This window comes from Chinchilla lanigera, unplaced genomic scaffold (genome assembly GCF_000276665.1).
Source record: "Chinchilla lanigera isolate Chin_1 unplaced genomic scaffold, ChiLan1.0 scaffold00034, whole genome shotgun sequence".
Lineage (NCBI taxonomy): Eukaryota > Metazoa > Chordata > Mammalia > Rodentia > Chinchillidae > Chinchilla > Chinchilla lanigera.
Window position 1 is genome coordinate 4744594 of NW_004955435.1, and position 17063 is coordinate 4761656.

The window sequence follows — 17063 nt, forward strand, 5'->3', positions numbered from 1 at the left end:
AAAGGTTTAGTGGGAAATAGGAGTAGTTCCTGAGAGACAGGAGGAGTCCCCTAGTGTGTTGTCCAGGAGGTTATTTTCTTTTAGTGCTTGAAATACTTCTGTCCAAGCTCTCCTTGATTTAAGGGTTTGTGTTGACAAATGTGCTGTAATTGTTATGTGCTTTCCTATGTAAGTGACTTGTTTCTTTTCTCAAACAGCTTTTAGTATTCTATTTTTGTGTTGAATTTCTAGAATCCTGACCATTATTTGTCTTGGAGCAGATTTGATTATGGCTAATTAGAATTTTATTTATTTGTCAAATTTTTTTCCATACTTAGGAAGTTTTTTTGTCATTACTTCTGTGAACAGGTTATTTATGTCATATCCTTTTCCTTTTTCATTGACTCTTACCAATTGATCTTCTGTTATTTGCATCAAGCAGCAGCTGTTAGATTGATTTTTCATGGTCCCTTCCTATTTTTAAGAAATCTTAAAAAAAAGAAGTCTTTCTTTTCATCATTGCTAACTTCAATTCTCTGTTCTTGATCTGCTATTCTGTGCTCATAATGATTCTTTCTGTTTCATATACTTTCAGTAGAATTTTTAATCTTCTGGATAACTGATTGAATGTGTTTTATGGATTCCATGTCTTTCCTGTGTTGGGCATTCATGGTTTCCATCATCTCCCTAAGCTCCTCTATTTTTTAATATTTATCTTCTCTAGACTTGGTAATTATGCCCTTCATTATGATCATCATTTCTGAAGTTATCTGAGAAATTATTATTATTATTTTTTTGTGCTTCTTTCATTTGACTTACTATTTCCACTCAGAGAGTCTAGGGTGAGTGGCTTTCAAATTGTTGCACCTCATTGCCCAGTGGATTTGTCTTTGGTGAGCTGGGAGTGGGTTGCACCTTGCTTCTGTGTCTTCTCATTTTTCTATTTTTTTTTTTTTTTTAATTCCTGTGTTGATTCTTATAAATTATTTATGGTAGGTATCTTTATTGCTACTGTTGAAAACCTTTAGGCAGTGACTACTTCTCAGCGATGTCTTCCAGGTGTAACTGGCTTTTCAGTTTTGAGTCTGTTGCAAATCCCCTGCCTTCAGCACATTGGGGATGAGAAATTGCTATCTATTTTGCCTAGCCTCTGGTTCCTTGGGACTGGCCTATAGTATTGTTTATGACTCTTGTGCAGTCTAAGTCTTGGTATACAAGGTAGAATAACTGATTAGAACAATTATGTCACCTTGGCTTAAGTAGTATAATCCGTAATAACAATAGCATCAAACACACCCTACAATAACAAGCTGTGGTACCATTAATTTGCCACCTTTAAGTATATGAACTCTATTTATGGTTATATAAACAATCTAAAACAAATCAGAAGCCCTGTATGGTGGTGTACATCTGGAATCCCAGCACTTGGGAGGCTGAGGCAGGAGAACACTGTTAAGTTCAAAGCCAGCCTTTGCTACATTGAGTTCAAGATTACAGGGCTGTTCTATCACATACAGTGTGCCACATTCACATTTATAATGACTATAACTTTCTGGAGTGCTTACCCTTTTATCATGATAAAATATCCTTATTTGATTCTAAAATTAATTCTTTGGTAATCTGTTCTACCTGAGAAAGTCTCACCATGTTTCTTTGATAATACATCTTTTTCCATATTCTGTTTTTTCCCTAGCTGGGGATTGAACATAGGACCTTTGCTGTGAGCTACATTCCCAGCCTTTTTTTTTAATGTCTTTTTGTTTTATTTTGGGACTAGATCCCAGTCAGCCACTAAATTGTCCAGGCTCTGCTTGATTTGCAGTCTTTCTGCCTCAGCCTCCTAGAGTGCTGGGATTATAGGCGTGTGCCACCGCACCCAACTGTATCCTTTTATTTTGTAATGTATTTGTGTCTTTATATTTAATATGGTCTCTTGGAGGTACAGCGCAGCGGTAGTGAGACAGGAGGTTGGAGCATGGCAGACGCTGGCTGGGAAAGTAATGTGTGACCTGTTAACTGCAAGATCACTGGTGCATACACAGGGCAGTTTCTAAAGCTCTGTATGGGTACTCCTCCCAGGAACTCCGGGTTTTCAGTAGGATAGCTTAGACTTGAGTCACCCTGAGGCATGGGATCCCAGTGCTGCCTCTCAGAACCCATATGTAGACGTTCTTGCAGTTTCCTGGAGATTTGGACAGCATAAAAGAAAGGCAGCTACGAGGAGGGATGCTATCATAACTTTTCATTTTTTGTCTTTTTGAGATAAGGTCTTGCTATGCAGTTCAGGCTGGCCTTGAGCTCACTTTGTATCCCGGGCTGGTCTCGAACTTGCAATGATCCTCCTGCCTCAGCCTCCTGAGAGCTGGGATTATAGGTGTGTGCCACTATGCCTAGCCCCTATAACTTTCTGTGATAGTGCATAATGTGTTTCCCAGACGCGGCATGTACTTTCATCTTTCTTCTTACTTGGACCAAGCTCACTCTGCAGAGCCAGTTTCTCTCCTACTCCTCACTTTTGCTTTGTTGAATAAACGTGGCGTCAGGTTTTTTCCTTGTTTTGTTTAATTCTTTGTTCTAGATGAAGAACCTGGAATCCAACTGCAGAGAGGTGAACAACCCCAGAATCCAGTGATGCTTAGTTAGCAAGCCACTTTTGAAAGCGGGCTAGCTGCTAACAGTAGTGTGTGCAATTAGCATGTATAAGGCTCTGGATTCAATCCCTAACAAAAAATAAAACAAAAAAAGAGCCACGTGTAATAATACTGAATTATTTTAAGGAAAATTTTATCTTTGGAGGAAATGGAATACATGAGACCTCTTGTACTTTTTTTATCTTTGTGATTCTAAAATTATTTCAAGTGTATTCATAATTGCTGGTTACTGTATTTTTGTGAGAGCTGCTTTGAGATTCTTGCCTGGTAATTCTGTCATCTTTGCCCGTTGATTGTGCTTACTCACCCAAATTGAGAGTTTTCCTGGTTTCTGTTCCGCTGCGTTCTTTGGGGTTACACCCTGGACATACTGCGTGTTATGCGACTCTGGCCCCTGAGCTTTCTGCACTGACTCGGAGTCCCTGGGGAGGAGGAGAGGCACTGCTTCTTCTCTGCTGGCCACCTTGTGCAGTGGGACGGTCAGCGGCGCCCTGCTCACCGCGGACTCTGTGGGTGGGGAAGCGTCACTACCTCAGGGCTCCGGCAGGACGGAAGTGGTGAGCTGGGCTCTGTCCCCGACCTCGGAGCATTGTGCTTGGCGGTTGGTGTAGCTCTTGTCCAGGGTTTTCAGTTATGGTAATTAGAAGGAAGCATAGGGTTCTTTCTCCAGCCTGTCCAGAATCAGAAGTGTCTTGTTAAACATTTCTGCGTGTTGTAATTTGATTTATTTGCTCTGTGTTTTTTTTTTTTTTTTCAGGCAAATGAAGATAAAACGATGTCTGCCAACCTAAAGTACCTTTCTTTGGGAATTCTGGTCTTTCAGACTACCAGTTTGGTTCTAACAATGCGTTATTCTAGGACTTTAAAGGAGGAGGGACCTCGTTATCTGTCTTCTACTGCAGTGGTTGTTGCTGAACTTCTGAAGATAATGGCCTGCCTGTTTTTAGTCTACAAGGACAGTAGTAGGTATCTGGGCTTTTTGTTTGTAATTAGTACAGTTAATTTAAATACATATATGGAAGCTGGGGATTAAGTTCAGCAGCACAGCACCTGCCTGGCAAGCGCAAGGTCGTGAGTTCAATTCCTGGTACCGGAAAAAAACCAAAAAACCCCCACAAAAACCAACATATATGTAAATAATATTGTAACTACACATTTGAATTCTTGCATTTTTCTACTTGAGCTCATAGTAAGAGCACTGAAATGTTCTAAAAATTCTTATTAAGACAGTTTTAGTTGGGCATGGTTCATGCCTTTAATCAGCACTTGGTAGGCTAAGGCAGAAGGATACCCAGTTCTATTCTAGCCTGGGTTGTATATTTGTATATAGATCAGCCAGGGATACATAGTGAGACACCATCTCAAAAAATAAAACAAGCAGGCATGGTGGCACATTTCAGTAATCCCAGGACTTGGGAGGCTGAGACAGGAAGGTTGCTGTTGTGTTCCAAGCCAGCCTGGGCTACATACTGAGTTCAAGGCCAACCTGACAGCCTGAACTACATAGCTAGACCCTGAATTTAAAAAAAAAAAACGCATAAATTTTAGTCTAGCAATAAAGGCATTTTAATTTAATCTGTGTTACATCTTATGTCTTCTGAGTAATATAAATATGAATTGTGGTTTCCTGTACTTACGGTGTAATAATTTGAGAAGTAAATTTTATAATTCTAAAACTGTTAGGACTTTAGAGGAGTCATAATAATTTTTTTAGTAAGGACTTTATTTTCTTGCTACATTGGTTAGATTAGTCCAGCAGTGGTTAGTTTGACAGTTTTTTAAAAAGCAGTTTTACCGACATGGAATTCATGAACCATGTAATTGCCCTGGTTTCTGTTTCCTTTTGGTGCTGGTAATTGAACCCAGGGCCTCAAGCATGCTAAGCACATAGTGTATGCTCTCCTAAGCTACATCTCAGCTGTATGTTATGCTTATTTTATTTCTTGTCGTACTGGGAATCAAGCCTGGAGCCTTGTATATGTATTTGCCCCCTCTTTTGTTTTTGTCTTTTTGAGACAGGGTCTCACTGTGCAGTTCAGGCTCGCCTTGACTCACTTTGTAGCCCAGGCTGGTCTCAAACTCGCAGTGGTCCTCCTGCCTCAGCCTCCTGAGTGCTGGGATTACAGACATGTGCCACCACGCCTGGCTATTTGTCCATTTTAAGGGTACAGTTTAATGGTTTTTGAAGTATTCAGTGACTGTTTTAGGTTGTGGTATGCATCTGTTTAACTTAAGTTTGTCATTTTAATGAATTTTAATGTCAAGTCATAAACAGAAGCTGTGTAACTGTTAAAAGCTCTCCATTTGTCCTTATGTGTAGCCCCTTATAACCTCTAATTTACATTCTGTCTCTGCCGATTTTCTGAGTCTAGATATTTCATGTAAGTTGAGTCATACAATGTTTATCATTTTATGCCTGGCTTATTTTCCTTAGTGTAACGTTTTAAAGACTTTTCCATGAAACATGTACCCAAAGTTTATTTCTTTTATGGCTGAAGAATGTTTCATTGTGTAAATTTTCTGAATATTCATATATTGATGGACACTTCGGTTGTTTCCACTTTTTGGTTGTTTGAACAGTTCTGGAATGAACAATGTATAAGGCTGCAGTGATGCTGTTTAAATCCTTATTTTCATCTCCTTTGTACGTGGAGGAGTAGGGTTGCTTGGTCCTCTGGTAATTCTGCGTGTATCTTTTTTAGGAAAAGGAAACTGTCAAAGTTTCTCATAGCAGCTTCACCATCTTATGTTTTCACGAGCGGTGTGTAAAGGTTCCAGTTTTCTGCATTCTCTCTGAAACTTGTCCTGCTCCCTCTTTTATATCGTGGCCAGACTGGTGTGCGTGAAGTACCGTCTCGTGGTTGTGACGAGCGTGTCTCTACGCACCACTAGCGATGACTGTCCAGTGCTTGTGGACCATTTATACGTCATCTTTTGAGCTAAACTTGATGAGACTTGGTAATAGGACATGCGGAGGTCAGTAAAAAGAAGAACTCCAGTTTGAGAAAGAATTTCTAGGCATTTAGATTCAGTTATTGGGTAATTACTGGGTATTGCAGTGAAGGCTACATGGAAGGTAGGTTTGAAGGAAATTTAGGGCTTCTGTTTAGAGCCCTGTTAAATTTGAGATACTATAAAGCATTCAGATTGAAGACTCACCGAGAGTGTGTGAATGTGAAGCCGAAGGACTTGTCAGTTTGTATTTTGCCTTAACATCAAGGATTGCAAACGGAACCAGAATGTCGAGGACCGGATGAGCTCTAACCTATGATATACACTAGAAGAAAGCCAAAGACTGAGCTCTGTACCATTCCTGGTTGCTGGAGGTCAGATTAAGTCGGGCGTTGTGCATCCAGCACCGGGAGGTTGAGGAAGGAGCATTGCAAGTTTGAGCCCAGCCTGGGTAACGCAGTGAGACCTTGTCTCAAAATACAAACCAAGAAGGGCTAGACCAGTGGTGGCAAAGCTGTGGCACACGTGCGGCAGAGTCATCAGAACCCTCCCCTCCGGCATGCGAGCCGGTGCAATGAGTGTTTCTAAATGAACACCTCCGTGTTTGGGTTTAGTGGTGGTGTTGGTGCCTTGTGATACATACGTGAGCGAGTTCTGGGTTGCTCGTTGGCGCTCGGTCTCTAAGGGTTCGCCGTGACGGGTCTACACGAATACAGGTATCCACTGCATTTGACACTGGAGTCAAGGATACCTTTAACACAGATACAGCGTTACGGAGGGTGCGATGCAGTGAGCTTTCAGTGAACTGAAGTGCACACAGGTGCACTCTGCAAAAATAAATTCCACGTGAGTAAAGTACGGATACTTAGAAACAGCCTTATGATTGTAGCACTGCCTGGCTTTGTGACTTTTCAAACAAGACATAAAAATAAAAATGAGCCATAAGGAAAAAACATCGTTTGGGAAGGTACATAAAATGAAAAAATGTGTGTATATCAAATCAAGTGAGTGACAAGGCACAGTTGGTTGAAAGATACTTATATCACATGGGACCACTAATAATTTCTATCCAGAACTACAACAACTCCTACAACTCAGGAAAAGAGAACAAGTCCGTAGGAAAGGGGCCAAAGGCCAGCAGTAGGCAGTTCACAGGAGGGGCACCCTGACTGGCCGACTGCATCGGAACACGCAGGCCTGAGCGGGTGCTCAGGGACGAGGCCCTGGCTGGCAAGTGCAAGGCCTGGGGTTCAGTCCCCAAAGCTATCCGAAAAACAGGACAGAAGAGCTCGGTCTTGCGAGCAGTCAGGGAAGTCAGAACCGCAAAACAGTACTCTTGCCTCAAATTTATGAAACGGGGCTGGGGATTTAGCTCAGCGGCACAGCGCCTGCCTGGCAAGCACAAGGTCGTGAGTTTGGTTCCCGGTACCAGAGAAAAAAAAATCAAATTTATGAAACAAGTTTAACATACTAGGAATTGGCCAGAATGTGGGAGAACGCTTTCCCCAGTGAGAAGAGGTCATGGGAGCATATATCACTTCAGATATGAATTTAAAAACAAGCTCATGTTTTAGATTTTTTTCTTATAAATCTAAGAAAATGTCTTTCAGTTATTTTTATTTTAGTTAACAATGGTTTTATTACTTTGGGATCCGAAAAGGATATTAGGTAGCAATGTTTAAATTGTTTTCATTTCAAAAAATATTCCACCTGTAAAGCCCATAATCCCAGGCAGGCTGAATCTGGAGGACTGCAAGCTGAGTCCCACCTGGGCATCTTAGTAGGATCCTGTCTCAAAGTTAAAAATAGATGATAGGTAGGTAGATAGATAGGACGAGCTGCAGATAGAGCTCAGTGGTAGAGTAGCCCTAGGTTCAATCCTCAGTACCACAAAAACAAACAGCTAACAAGAAAACAGGAAAAATGTTTCGTGGACTGACCCCAGGCCTTGTGGTGCACACGAGTAATTCCAGTGTTTGCAAGGCTCAAGCAGGAGGCTTGTGAATTTGAGGCCAGTCTGGGTTACATAGCTAGTTCTTTGAGGCCAGCTTGGACCAAATAGCAAGATTGTCTCAAAACAAAAGTAAACACAAAGTCGGGCATGGTGATGCATGCTTGTAATCACCTGTAATTCCAGCACTCGGGAGGCTGAGGCAGGAGGATCTGTGAGTTCAAGGCCAGGCCGACTACAAAGTGAGCTCAAGGCCAGCCTGAACTGCATAGTGAGACCCTGTCTCAGAAAAGACAATAAACAAGTAAGTAAGTAAATAAATGAGTAAATAAACAAAACAGAAACTTGTCATGATCAAAGTTTTCCTGTTTGTCTTAGAGGGGGTCATCTACAACGTGCCATTGTTGGTAAAGTATAGGGCTTCTTACAATTTTTCCTTTCTTGATGGGTTTATCTTTGAAAATTTTTTTGACATATTCTGTGATTAATAACATAGTTTGGCTAGTTCAAAGTCTGTTTACAATTCCTCTCCATTTCCTCTTACTGATGTGGAGGAAATGAAGGAAAAGCTTTGATTTCCCAACTCTCTTGCAGGTGGGGTAACTAACAGTCTAGGTCAACTAGAGTGTGGAAAGATACCTTACGGCTGTTGTTTCCCCTGCTTCTTGCTGCCTAAATCAAAAACCAGTGGTTCAGCACACATTTGGTGACCTTGTAGGACGTTATGCAGCTAACAGATGAAAAGTGTGACGGTAAAAAGCCAGTGTATTTCAATGTGTGCACAGAGGCTGGGTCCCTGAGTTGCTGTGGAAACCTTGGATTTGGACTTCTGCTGTGTGAGACAAATTGGGCTGCTGTTAGAGCTTCTGTTGTTTGCAGCCAAACCCGCTCCCTGACTTACCCTGTCTTCATGATTAAATCTTCACAATTATTAGTTGCCGTGAATAGCTGCTGATGAATGGGAATGCACAGAATACAAATTTTTATAGTGTTACCACAGTAAAGAATACTTGGTTGAGAAATTAATGCACTGAGCTTTTGCCATCATAAATGTGTGTGTACACACGTATGTGCATAGGCAGACACATGGTCAGTTTGGCTATACCATATATAGGCGTGAGAAAGTACAACAGTAATGTTCTTCTGAACGTGCTCCCTTAAAATATTTACAATTTGAAAAATTAGCATCACAGAAGTATGTTTCAGACGTAAAACTACCATAGCATGTGGCTCAATTTCCTGTGTTTACGAGTTAGAAAACAGACCTTGAGAGGAAGCATGTCCAGCTTACTTGGAGTTAATTATTTACTGATTTCTTATTTGACTTGTTTATTCTAGAATGCAGTCTGAGAGCACTGAATCGAGTACTACATGACGAAATTCGTAATAAGCCTATGGAAACACTTAAGCTGGCTATTCCGTCAGGGATATATACTCTCCAGAACAATTTGCTCTATGTGGCACTGTCAAATCTAGATGCAGCTACCTATCAGGTACCTAAATACATTACTACTCGTTCTTTTAGAAGAAGGAAGGACATAAGTGAACCATCAGTAATACTGCTGTTTTCTTTTTCAGGTCACTTATCAATTGAAAATTCTTACAACGGCGTTATTTTCTGTGTCTATGCTCAGTAAAAAATTAGGTGTGTACCAGTGGCTCTCCCTAGTAATTTTGATGACAGGAGTTGCTTGTGTACAGGTAATATCTAAGATAAGTATACCTTTCGTTTTCATCAAGGTTTCAAAACCTTATTATTTTGCCTAGAGAATATGGTTCTATTGTTGAAGTTAATAAATGTGGACATATTTTTTTGAGGGCTTCCTTTATGAAAAAATGCTACATTGACAATGTGATAGAAATAAATAAAAATCTTATATAAAGACATGAATAAGTGAGCCAGGGCCAGTGGCACATACCTGAAATCCAGCACTCTGGGAGGAGGCTGAGACAGCAGGGTTGCAAGTATGAACTTAGCCTGAGTAACTTAGTTAGACCCTGCCTCATAACAAAAAGGGCTGAATGTAGCTCAGTGTAAGAGCCCTGGGCTCAATCCTCAGTAACCACCCCCCAAAAGAAAATTGGACTGGAGTGTTTACTCAGTGATAGAGGACTTGCCTAACATCACAAGACTCTAGGCTTGATCCCTATCACCACACACAGGAAGAAAGGAACGGAGAGGTGGAGAGAACAGTGACCAGTTAAGGACTGCATATTAAACATAGCTGATTAGTGCCGGATATGTAAAACATTTGACGTTATTTGCTACCCCTTAATATCTGTCATTTTCCTTGAAACTATTTTCTGGTTCTCTTACGATTTCTGATAAGATTCCTGTCTGTCTGTCTGTCTGTGTATTTATTTATGTATTTATTTTTATTTGTGAAATGGTTCTTTATTGATTTCCTTCATAGAGTCTTCTCACTCTCTTTACATATAGATTAGTTTGTGTCATTAGACAGTTTACCAACTTAGTGAGATGCTGTCTTTAAAAAAAGCACTGGGGAGGTAGCCCTTTGCTAAGGCCATGGGTTCAGTGCTCAGGACTGCCAAAGGAAGAAAAGTTTGTTCTGGAGTAGGACAAGTTTGAGTCATGCTAGCTTCAAGGAGGTAACAAGTTTCTGAGTAGCAGTAATTGAAATGTTGGACTTGAGCTCAGAGGATGTGTCCTACTTCTGTGAATCAGCTCTCCAGCAAGGAGAGGCTTCATATAAACTCTACTGTATGATAAGAAGCCTTATGTAGCTATTTAAATTTAATTAATCAAAACCAAATTAAAATTTTAGTTTTTCTTTTTTTCTTAGCTTTTTGAGGCCGTCTTGTTCCGTAGTTCAGGCTGGTCTTGAACTCACTGTGTAGCTCAGAGTGGACTCAAACGTATGGCAGTTCTGCCTCAGTCTCTGAGCGCAGGGATTATAGACGTGCCCCACTGTGCCTGGTTTAAAATTTCAACTCTTTAGCCATACTGCCCACATGTCAGGTGCTCAGCAGCCACATGGAAATAGTGGCTGCTCTAGTGGACAGCAGAAATACACAACAGAAAGTCTGTTGAGTACTGCAGAAGTAAAGCTTGGGAGGGGAGGACCAAGCAAAGCAGGCCATTGCAAGAGGCAAAGAAGGAGTGACACTGTCGGGACCACGGTGAAGGCAAGCTGAGGGAGGAATGAGTAAGTTTTTTGTACCAGGAATCGAGCTCAGGGCCTCGCACTTGCCAGGCATGCGCTGCGCCACTGAGCTGCAATCCTGGCCTGAAATGAGTAATTTGATTTTTTGGTTCGTTTCTGTTTTTTGAGACAGTCTCACAACATAGTTCACAGTGGCCTAGAATCACTACTGTAGGTCATACTGGCTTTGAACCTCATGATGATTCTCCTGCCTCAGCTTCCTGAGTGCTGAGGTTACAGACGTGTGCTGCCACACCCATAGGGCTCTAGTTTTGATATTAAGAGTTATGGAATACTTTGATGGAGAAGTTTTTGGTAACAATGAACGGTATACTTTCAAAAGGAAAAATGGCTTTAAGAAGTCCAGCTCATAGAAGATCAATCAGAGAAGTGAAAAAATAGACTTCTTTCCTTGGAAAAGTTTTTCTTCATTTTGCTTGATTTTGCACATTTTTTTCCAGTTGCCTATGTATTTGCTGAGGAAACGGAACATATGATTGTAATCCTTTCATCAACCTGTTTGCAATGGTAGCCTTTAAAAATAGCCTTTAAAAATAGCCTTTAAAAACAATAGCCTTTAAAAAATTAGTCTTTAAAGGGTTATTTTAAAGTAATAGATTGGTCTCTGTAATAAATGAAATGTAAAGTATTTATTGTCCGTTAGAGTATTTTTTGAAGTCATAGGTTGGAATAGTAAAATGTTATTACTATGGGGTAAAAGTGATTCTAAGATTTTTATTCAAAAGCTCTTCCTTGCAATTCCTCATCAGGGTTTCAAATGACACTGTATGTATTTTTACGTTAAGGTCTGTGGAGGCTTTTAGTATGTACTTTATAATACTTTACAGAAATTAAACATGAGCTTTATTTCTGCTTGTATTTAGTGGCCCTCAGAGTCCCAGGAGCTGGACTCTAAAGAGCTCTCTGCTGGTTCTCAGTTTGTGGGCCTCATGGCAGTTCTCACAGCCTGCTTTTCAAGCGGCTTTGCTGGAGTTTATTTTGAGAAAATCTTAAAAGAAACAAAACAGTCAGTATGGATAAGAAATATTCAGCTTGGTAAGTTTTAAATGTTTTCTAATATATTTTAAAAAGTGATTGTATTTTTTTAAGTGATATGTTATATTTACAGATTTCTATATACATTTAAAATCAGTACAGCTTGCCTAAAACCTGCTGTTGATGCAGATATCCGGCAGTGTTCTGCCTTTTAAAAATGCCCTTTATTCAAGCGTGTGGGCGTGTGGAGTTGACGCAGGAGTGTAGCTATTCTCCCCTCAGCAGTGGAGGGCAGTACATCTGCCCTTGGCTGCCACTTTCCCAGAGGATAGCAGCACACCTCAGTCCTGGAGAACAGGTCTGAGATGCCTCCGTGAGGAAGTGGGCAGTGAGGAATTCTTCACTTCTTTTAGAATCTAAAACTGCCCTTATATTTCAGAGTGTTGTGGTTTAGCCCTTTAACAACACAGCATTTGTCTAACTGGAAGTATGTAGCTTAAAAGGAAAAAAGCGCACACATCGAAGGGTTTCCTGTTAACAGGTATTTATAGCATTGCTGTATTTCAGTCCCACACAGGGACTCCAGCATTGAGTGTTCTCGGCTATGGCCACGTTGGACAGTACTACATACCAAGCTGTGCGTGTGAGGAGCAGCTCATTTGCGGACCAACACCTTCTATTTTAAGTCTTTATCTCTGCGATTTGGGGGCTTCTGTTTTACACCCCCTCTCCTCGGTATAATAGATACACTGTGTTTCTCTTGATGAGCAACTGCCGCAGTTTTTCCAGGTCCTAAACAGTAACTGCACTCAAAATGACTCATATCTTAAATTACACTTTCCAAACTTAATTAAAATTTATCCAGTAATGCGAAAAAACCCTGAACCTCCATTTTATCACAACAGAATTTATGTTCCTCTTAAAATTTGTAAAAATGTATTTTTTTATAAGAGCATTCAACATACATATTTTTAAAGGAAAATTTAATTATCTTTTGCTCAGTTTGTCTAGAAGTCAGATTCACAGGCTGGGAGGCAGTAAGCAACTTAATTTACCATTTTAGAGAGAGTGCATGGATGGCAGAGTGGTTAAGCACTTGGTTTTGAGTCATCTCAGTCCCGATTTCATTACTTCTCACCTGTATGACCTTAGAGAAGTTACTTACCTTTCTGTGCCTCACTTTCCTCATCTATAAAGTTTAGTACCTATTTATAATACCTATTTTATATGTTATTACGAGGGTCAAATGAGGTAACACTCAAAGTATATGTCTTGCACATACATTGTCGTACGCACTAATGTCAGCTATTCATATAAATGTGCAAGTAGAAAAAAAGAGACACTCAAGGTTTGTATGAGTTGGCTAAAATTTTTTGTATTGTGAGGTAAAATTGGAAGATAAAATCAGAATTCTTGATTCTGAGGTGCTTCATGGGTCTGTTTGGTTTGATCTGACAGCACTATTCTCATGGAAAAATTGTAAGCCAACTGAAAAGTTTTGAAAGGATACTTAAGTACGTTAGAGAAAACTCAGTATTACAAGAACAAAAATTAAAACAACATAACAGCGCTTTTTCAAATACCAAATTATAAAAGATTAGGAAATGGATAAGAAACCTTAGCCAGAGAGTAGAAAAATACTCTTACCTATGCTTGCTAGGAATACGGATTGATATAACCTTGTTAGGTCTCAATTTGGTAATGCCTACATTTTTAAATCAGTGTAGGCTTTGATATAAGAATTTAACACCCGAATGAGAATTTATCCCACAAAAACAAAAAATAGATGTCCAAGGTTCTTCATTTCATCATTGGTTATAATTGTAAAAAATAGAAGAAAAGATAGGTTAAGGTGGGTTTGGTGGTGCACGCCTGTAATCCCAGCACTCAGGAGGCTGAGACAGGAGGATTGTTGTGAGTTCCAGGCCAGCCTGTGCTACAAAGTAAGTTCAGGCCAGCCTGAACTGCATAGTGAGACCATTTCTCAAAAAGACAAAAAAAAAAGACAGGTTAAATAAATTACTGATTTGATTAGATAACATAGTGGTTAAGATCATAGATTCTAAAACATGAGGAAATAAAAGAGAAAGAAGAGATCAGACTGCAGAGCTTACAGTTTTCTCATCTGAAAAGTGGACATACAAATATCTGTCTCAGGTTTATAGTGAGTAATGTGCATGAAGCACTTAGAATAGTCCCTGGGACACAGTATTACATTGCTATATATGTATAATATGTATGTGTTACTTAGTAAAATATTATGCAACTGTTAGAACGTAGTAGGTCTGTACATACTGACATGTATGACATGTATGTCTTTGCATGCTTGTTAGCTTTCCATCGCTGTAACAAATACCTCAGAAAAGCTAACTCATAAAGAGAGTTATTTTGGCTCACAGTTTTAGAGGTGTCAGTCCGTGTTTAGTTGGAGCTGTTGCTTTGGGCCTGTGGTAGGGCAGAAGTCATGATAGGAGCACATGGTAGAGAAAGCTGTTCACCTGTGGCTGCTGGGAGGTGAAGGCGGCATGCCCCTGGTGACCTGAGATCTTCCCCTAGTTCCCAACGTGGGAAACTTCCGCAGCCTCCCAGTACTGTCATGAGCTGGGGACCAAACCTGGGCCTTTGGTTGACAGTCTAGCTCTAGAAGGAAGGAAGGACGGAGGAGGGAAGGAAGGGCATAAGTATGTAATTATCAATTCCTTTTTTTTTTTTGGCTTTTTGAGACAGGGTTTCACTATGCAGTTCAGGCTGACCTTGAACTCACTTTGTAGCCCAGGCTGGCCTTGAACTTGTAGTGATCCTCCTGCCTCAGCCTCCCAAGTGCTGGGATTACAGGTGTGTGCCACCATGCCTGGACACAATGCTTTTATAAATTAAATTTTAAAAATATATTTGGGAGTATTTTAATACATTTTTTAAGCACTTCAAAACCAAATGCTTAATGTTTAATCTGGCAACATTCATTTCATATTCAAAATTAGACACATTAAGAAGGTAGAGGCATAAATGAAATTGTAATAGTATTTTACATTCTTTTCAGTTCCTTTCCATCATAGGAAACTGCCTAGTTAAGGCTTTATGTGTATAAAAAAATTCATTAATCCCAGTCCTCTGCATGTATTTCAAAACTACCTATAAAAGGTGGCCCTTGTACCAAGAACTGGAGGGAGGGGAGAGAGAGGAGAGGTGAAAAGGATGAAAAAAAATCAAGGTGTGTTATGTACATACAACCGTTCCCCACGAGGAATATAATCATTGCGTATTGCAAACATGTACTTAAAAAAGACATCCATCTCTAGCAGTGCTCTTGGAAGTTTCTTAGGCCCAGTAGTGTTGGGTAGGCAGTGCTGCAGAGAACTTAGCAGTGAGCAAGGTTGTTTTTGCATTCACTGAGCTGACTTGCCGTAACCGTAAGACTTCAGTGATCCATACACATTCTGATGGTGTACAGTTATAGGACTTTTTCTCTCCGCTGATTTTTTTGGATATTGATTATTGTACTTTTAAAATGTCTAAATACAAAACAGTGCTGTCATATGTGACTTTTTATATATGAATATATATGAAAGTAAATATACCAAAATCTAAACATAGCAATAAAAGATATAATACAAGAAAAATGGCATGTTAAAATGAGCATCTTACAAACATTTGAAGGAGCTGCCATATAATCATGTAATTTATGTTGGGACAGCAACGTAATTATGTAGTTAATTCAATATATTATTTAAATATATATGTATTATCTTAATACTTGAAGTTTGGTATCTTTGGTCTTTTTTATGTTTTTATGTCTTTATCTTCTTACAGTCTTTTGTCTTATAGTCATAGTATAGTACCAAGTATACTTTCGTTGACAAATTTGTGTAAACCAGCTGGGCATGGTAGCACGTGCTTGTAATACCAGCATTCTGGGAGGCTGAGGCAGGAGAATTGCAAGTTTGAGCTCAGCCTGGGCAACTTAGCGATTTAATGAGACACTGTCTTTTAAAAAAAAAAAAAAAAAGTTTATATTAACCAAGTGAAAAATCAAGTGTAAATAAAGTATAAAGTTATTTGGAATGTCAGTAAAAAATATCTTGAGAAAAACTATATGACATAGATTTCATTTTTTTTTTTTTTTAGGTTTCTTTGGGAGTATATTTGGATTGATGGGTGTATATATTTATGATGGAGAATTGGTATCAAAGAATGGATTTTTTCAGGGATATAACCAGCTGACCTGGATAGTTGTTGTTCTTCAGGTAAAGCATGTAAAGTCTTTAATGCTAATAAATACTATTTTATTATAGAATCAAAGTAGTTACTTATATACTGATTTGAGGGGGAAAAAATTCCCTCCTGTTAGTTTTCTCATTGTATTTAGTTTATCCAGGAAAGTTAAAGTAGAACTCGTCTTGTTGCCCTTAGGAAAAGTTATTTGAAAAAGGGTTGTGATTAAACTCTGGCGTATGTGAACTTAACATTGTGAAAACGCAAGTTTAAGAATAAAATAGTTGAAGCTAAGAGCAAGCATAGCTTTTGGTTTTTCTGCAGCTTCTGTCATTACATAGAAGGTCTGTGGTGTAAGACCCAAGAAGCAAATTGAATTCTGCAACAATTTTTAGATTCATTTTATAGTTACATATTAGAGGCTGTCACAGTTCTTCAGTTATATCTGACTTGAAATTGTTCAAGAGGAGTAATTTTACTGTAAGAAATTCTCGTTTCAAGCTGGGCATGAGGATGCATGCCTGTGATCTGAGTACTTAGGAGGCTGAGGCAGAATGACTGCAAGTCTGAGGCCAGCCTACGTAGCAAGACCCTGTCCTGGAAATTTGACCCTGTCTCAAAGAATAAAATGGGCTGGAGGTGTAGCTCAGCGAGCAGTACAGTGCTTTCCTAATACGCTTAAGGCCCTGGGTTTAAACCACAGTACTCCAAGACAAAACCAGATCAAACCACCATAAGCATCAAACCCTCCTCACGCTCACATGAAACATACTGAGTACTCAGGAGGACGTACAAATAAAGATACAGATCATTGCCCTGAGGCGTTTTGCATATTGGAATGTTTGGATATACATAATGATTTATCTTAGGGATGGAACTCAAGTCTAAACACAAAATTACGTTTTTTTTTATATATACACCTTACACACATGGTAGTTTTATGCAGTGCATTATTTTCAGTGCAGCTGTTTTGTGACTATACCGCATCACAGAAGGTCAGGTATGGAGTTTTCCATCTGTGTAGGAGTTTGAAGCATTTTGGATTTGGATGAGGGATACTCAACTTCGCAGTCAACCCTTTTGCAGTGCTGGGGCTTGAACCCAGGGCCTCAGGTATGCTAGGAAAGTACTCCGCTACTGAGCTGTACTCAAACCTCT

General features: G+C 39.6%; 1 protein-coding gene across 1 annotated transcript in view; it reads left to right on the forward strand.

Moving 5' to 3' along the window:
- The first annotated feature begins 3387 nt into the window (after nucleotides 1-3387).
- Slc35a3 (solute carrier family 35 (UDP-N-acetylglucosamine (UDP-GlcNAc) transporter), member A3) overlaps nucleotides 3388-17063 on the forward strand; it is a 26270-nt gene continuing 12594 nt past the window's right edge. Inside the window, exons 1-5 of the mRNA XM_013516439.1 lie at nucleotides 3388-3592; nucleotides 8872-9026; nucleotides 9112-9234; nucleotides 11582-11753; nucleotides 15819-15937. Coding sequence (XP_013371893.1) covers nucleotides 3406-3592; nucleotides 8872-9026; nucleotides 9112-9234; nucleotides 11582-11753; nucleotides 15819-15937 — 756 coding nt within the window. The 5' untranslated portion in view covers nucleotides 3388-3405. The remainder of the gene's footprint in view (nucleotides 3593-8871; nucleotides 9027-9111; nucleotides 9235-11581; nucleotides 11754-15818; nucleotides 15938-17063) is intronic.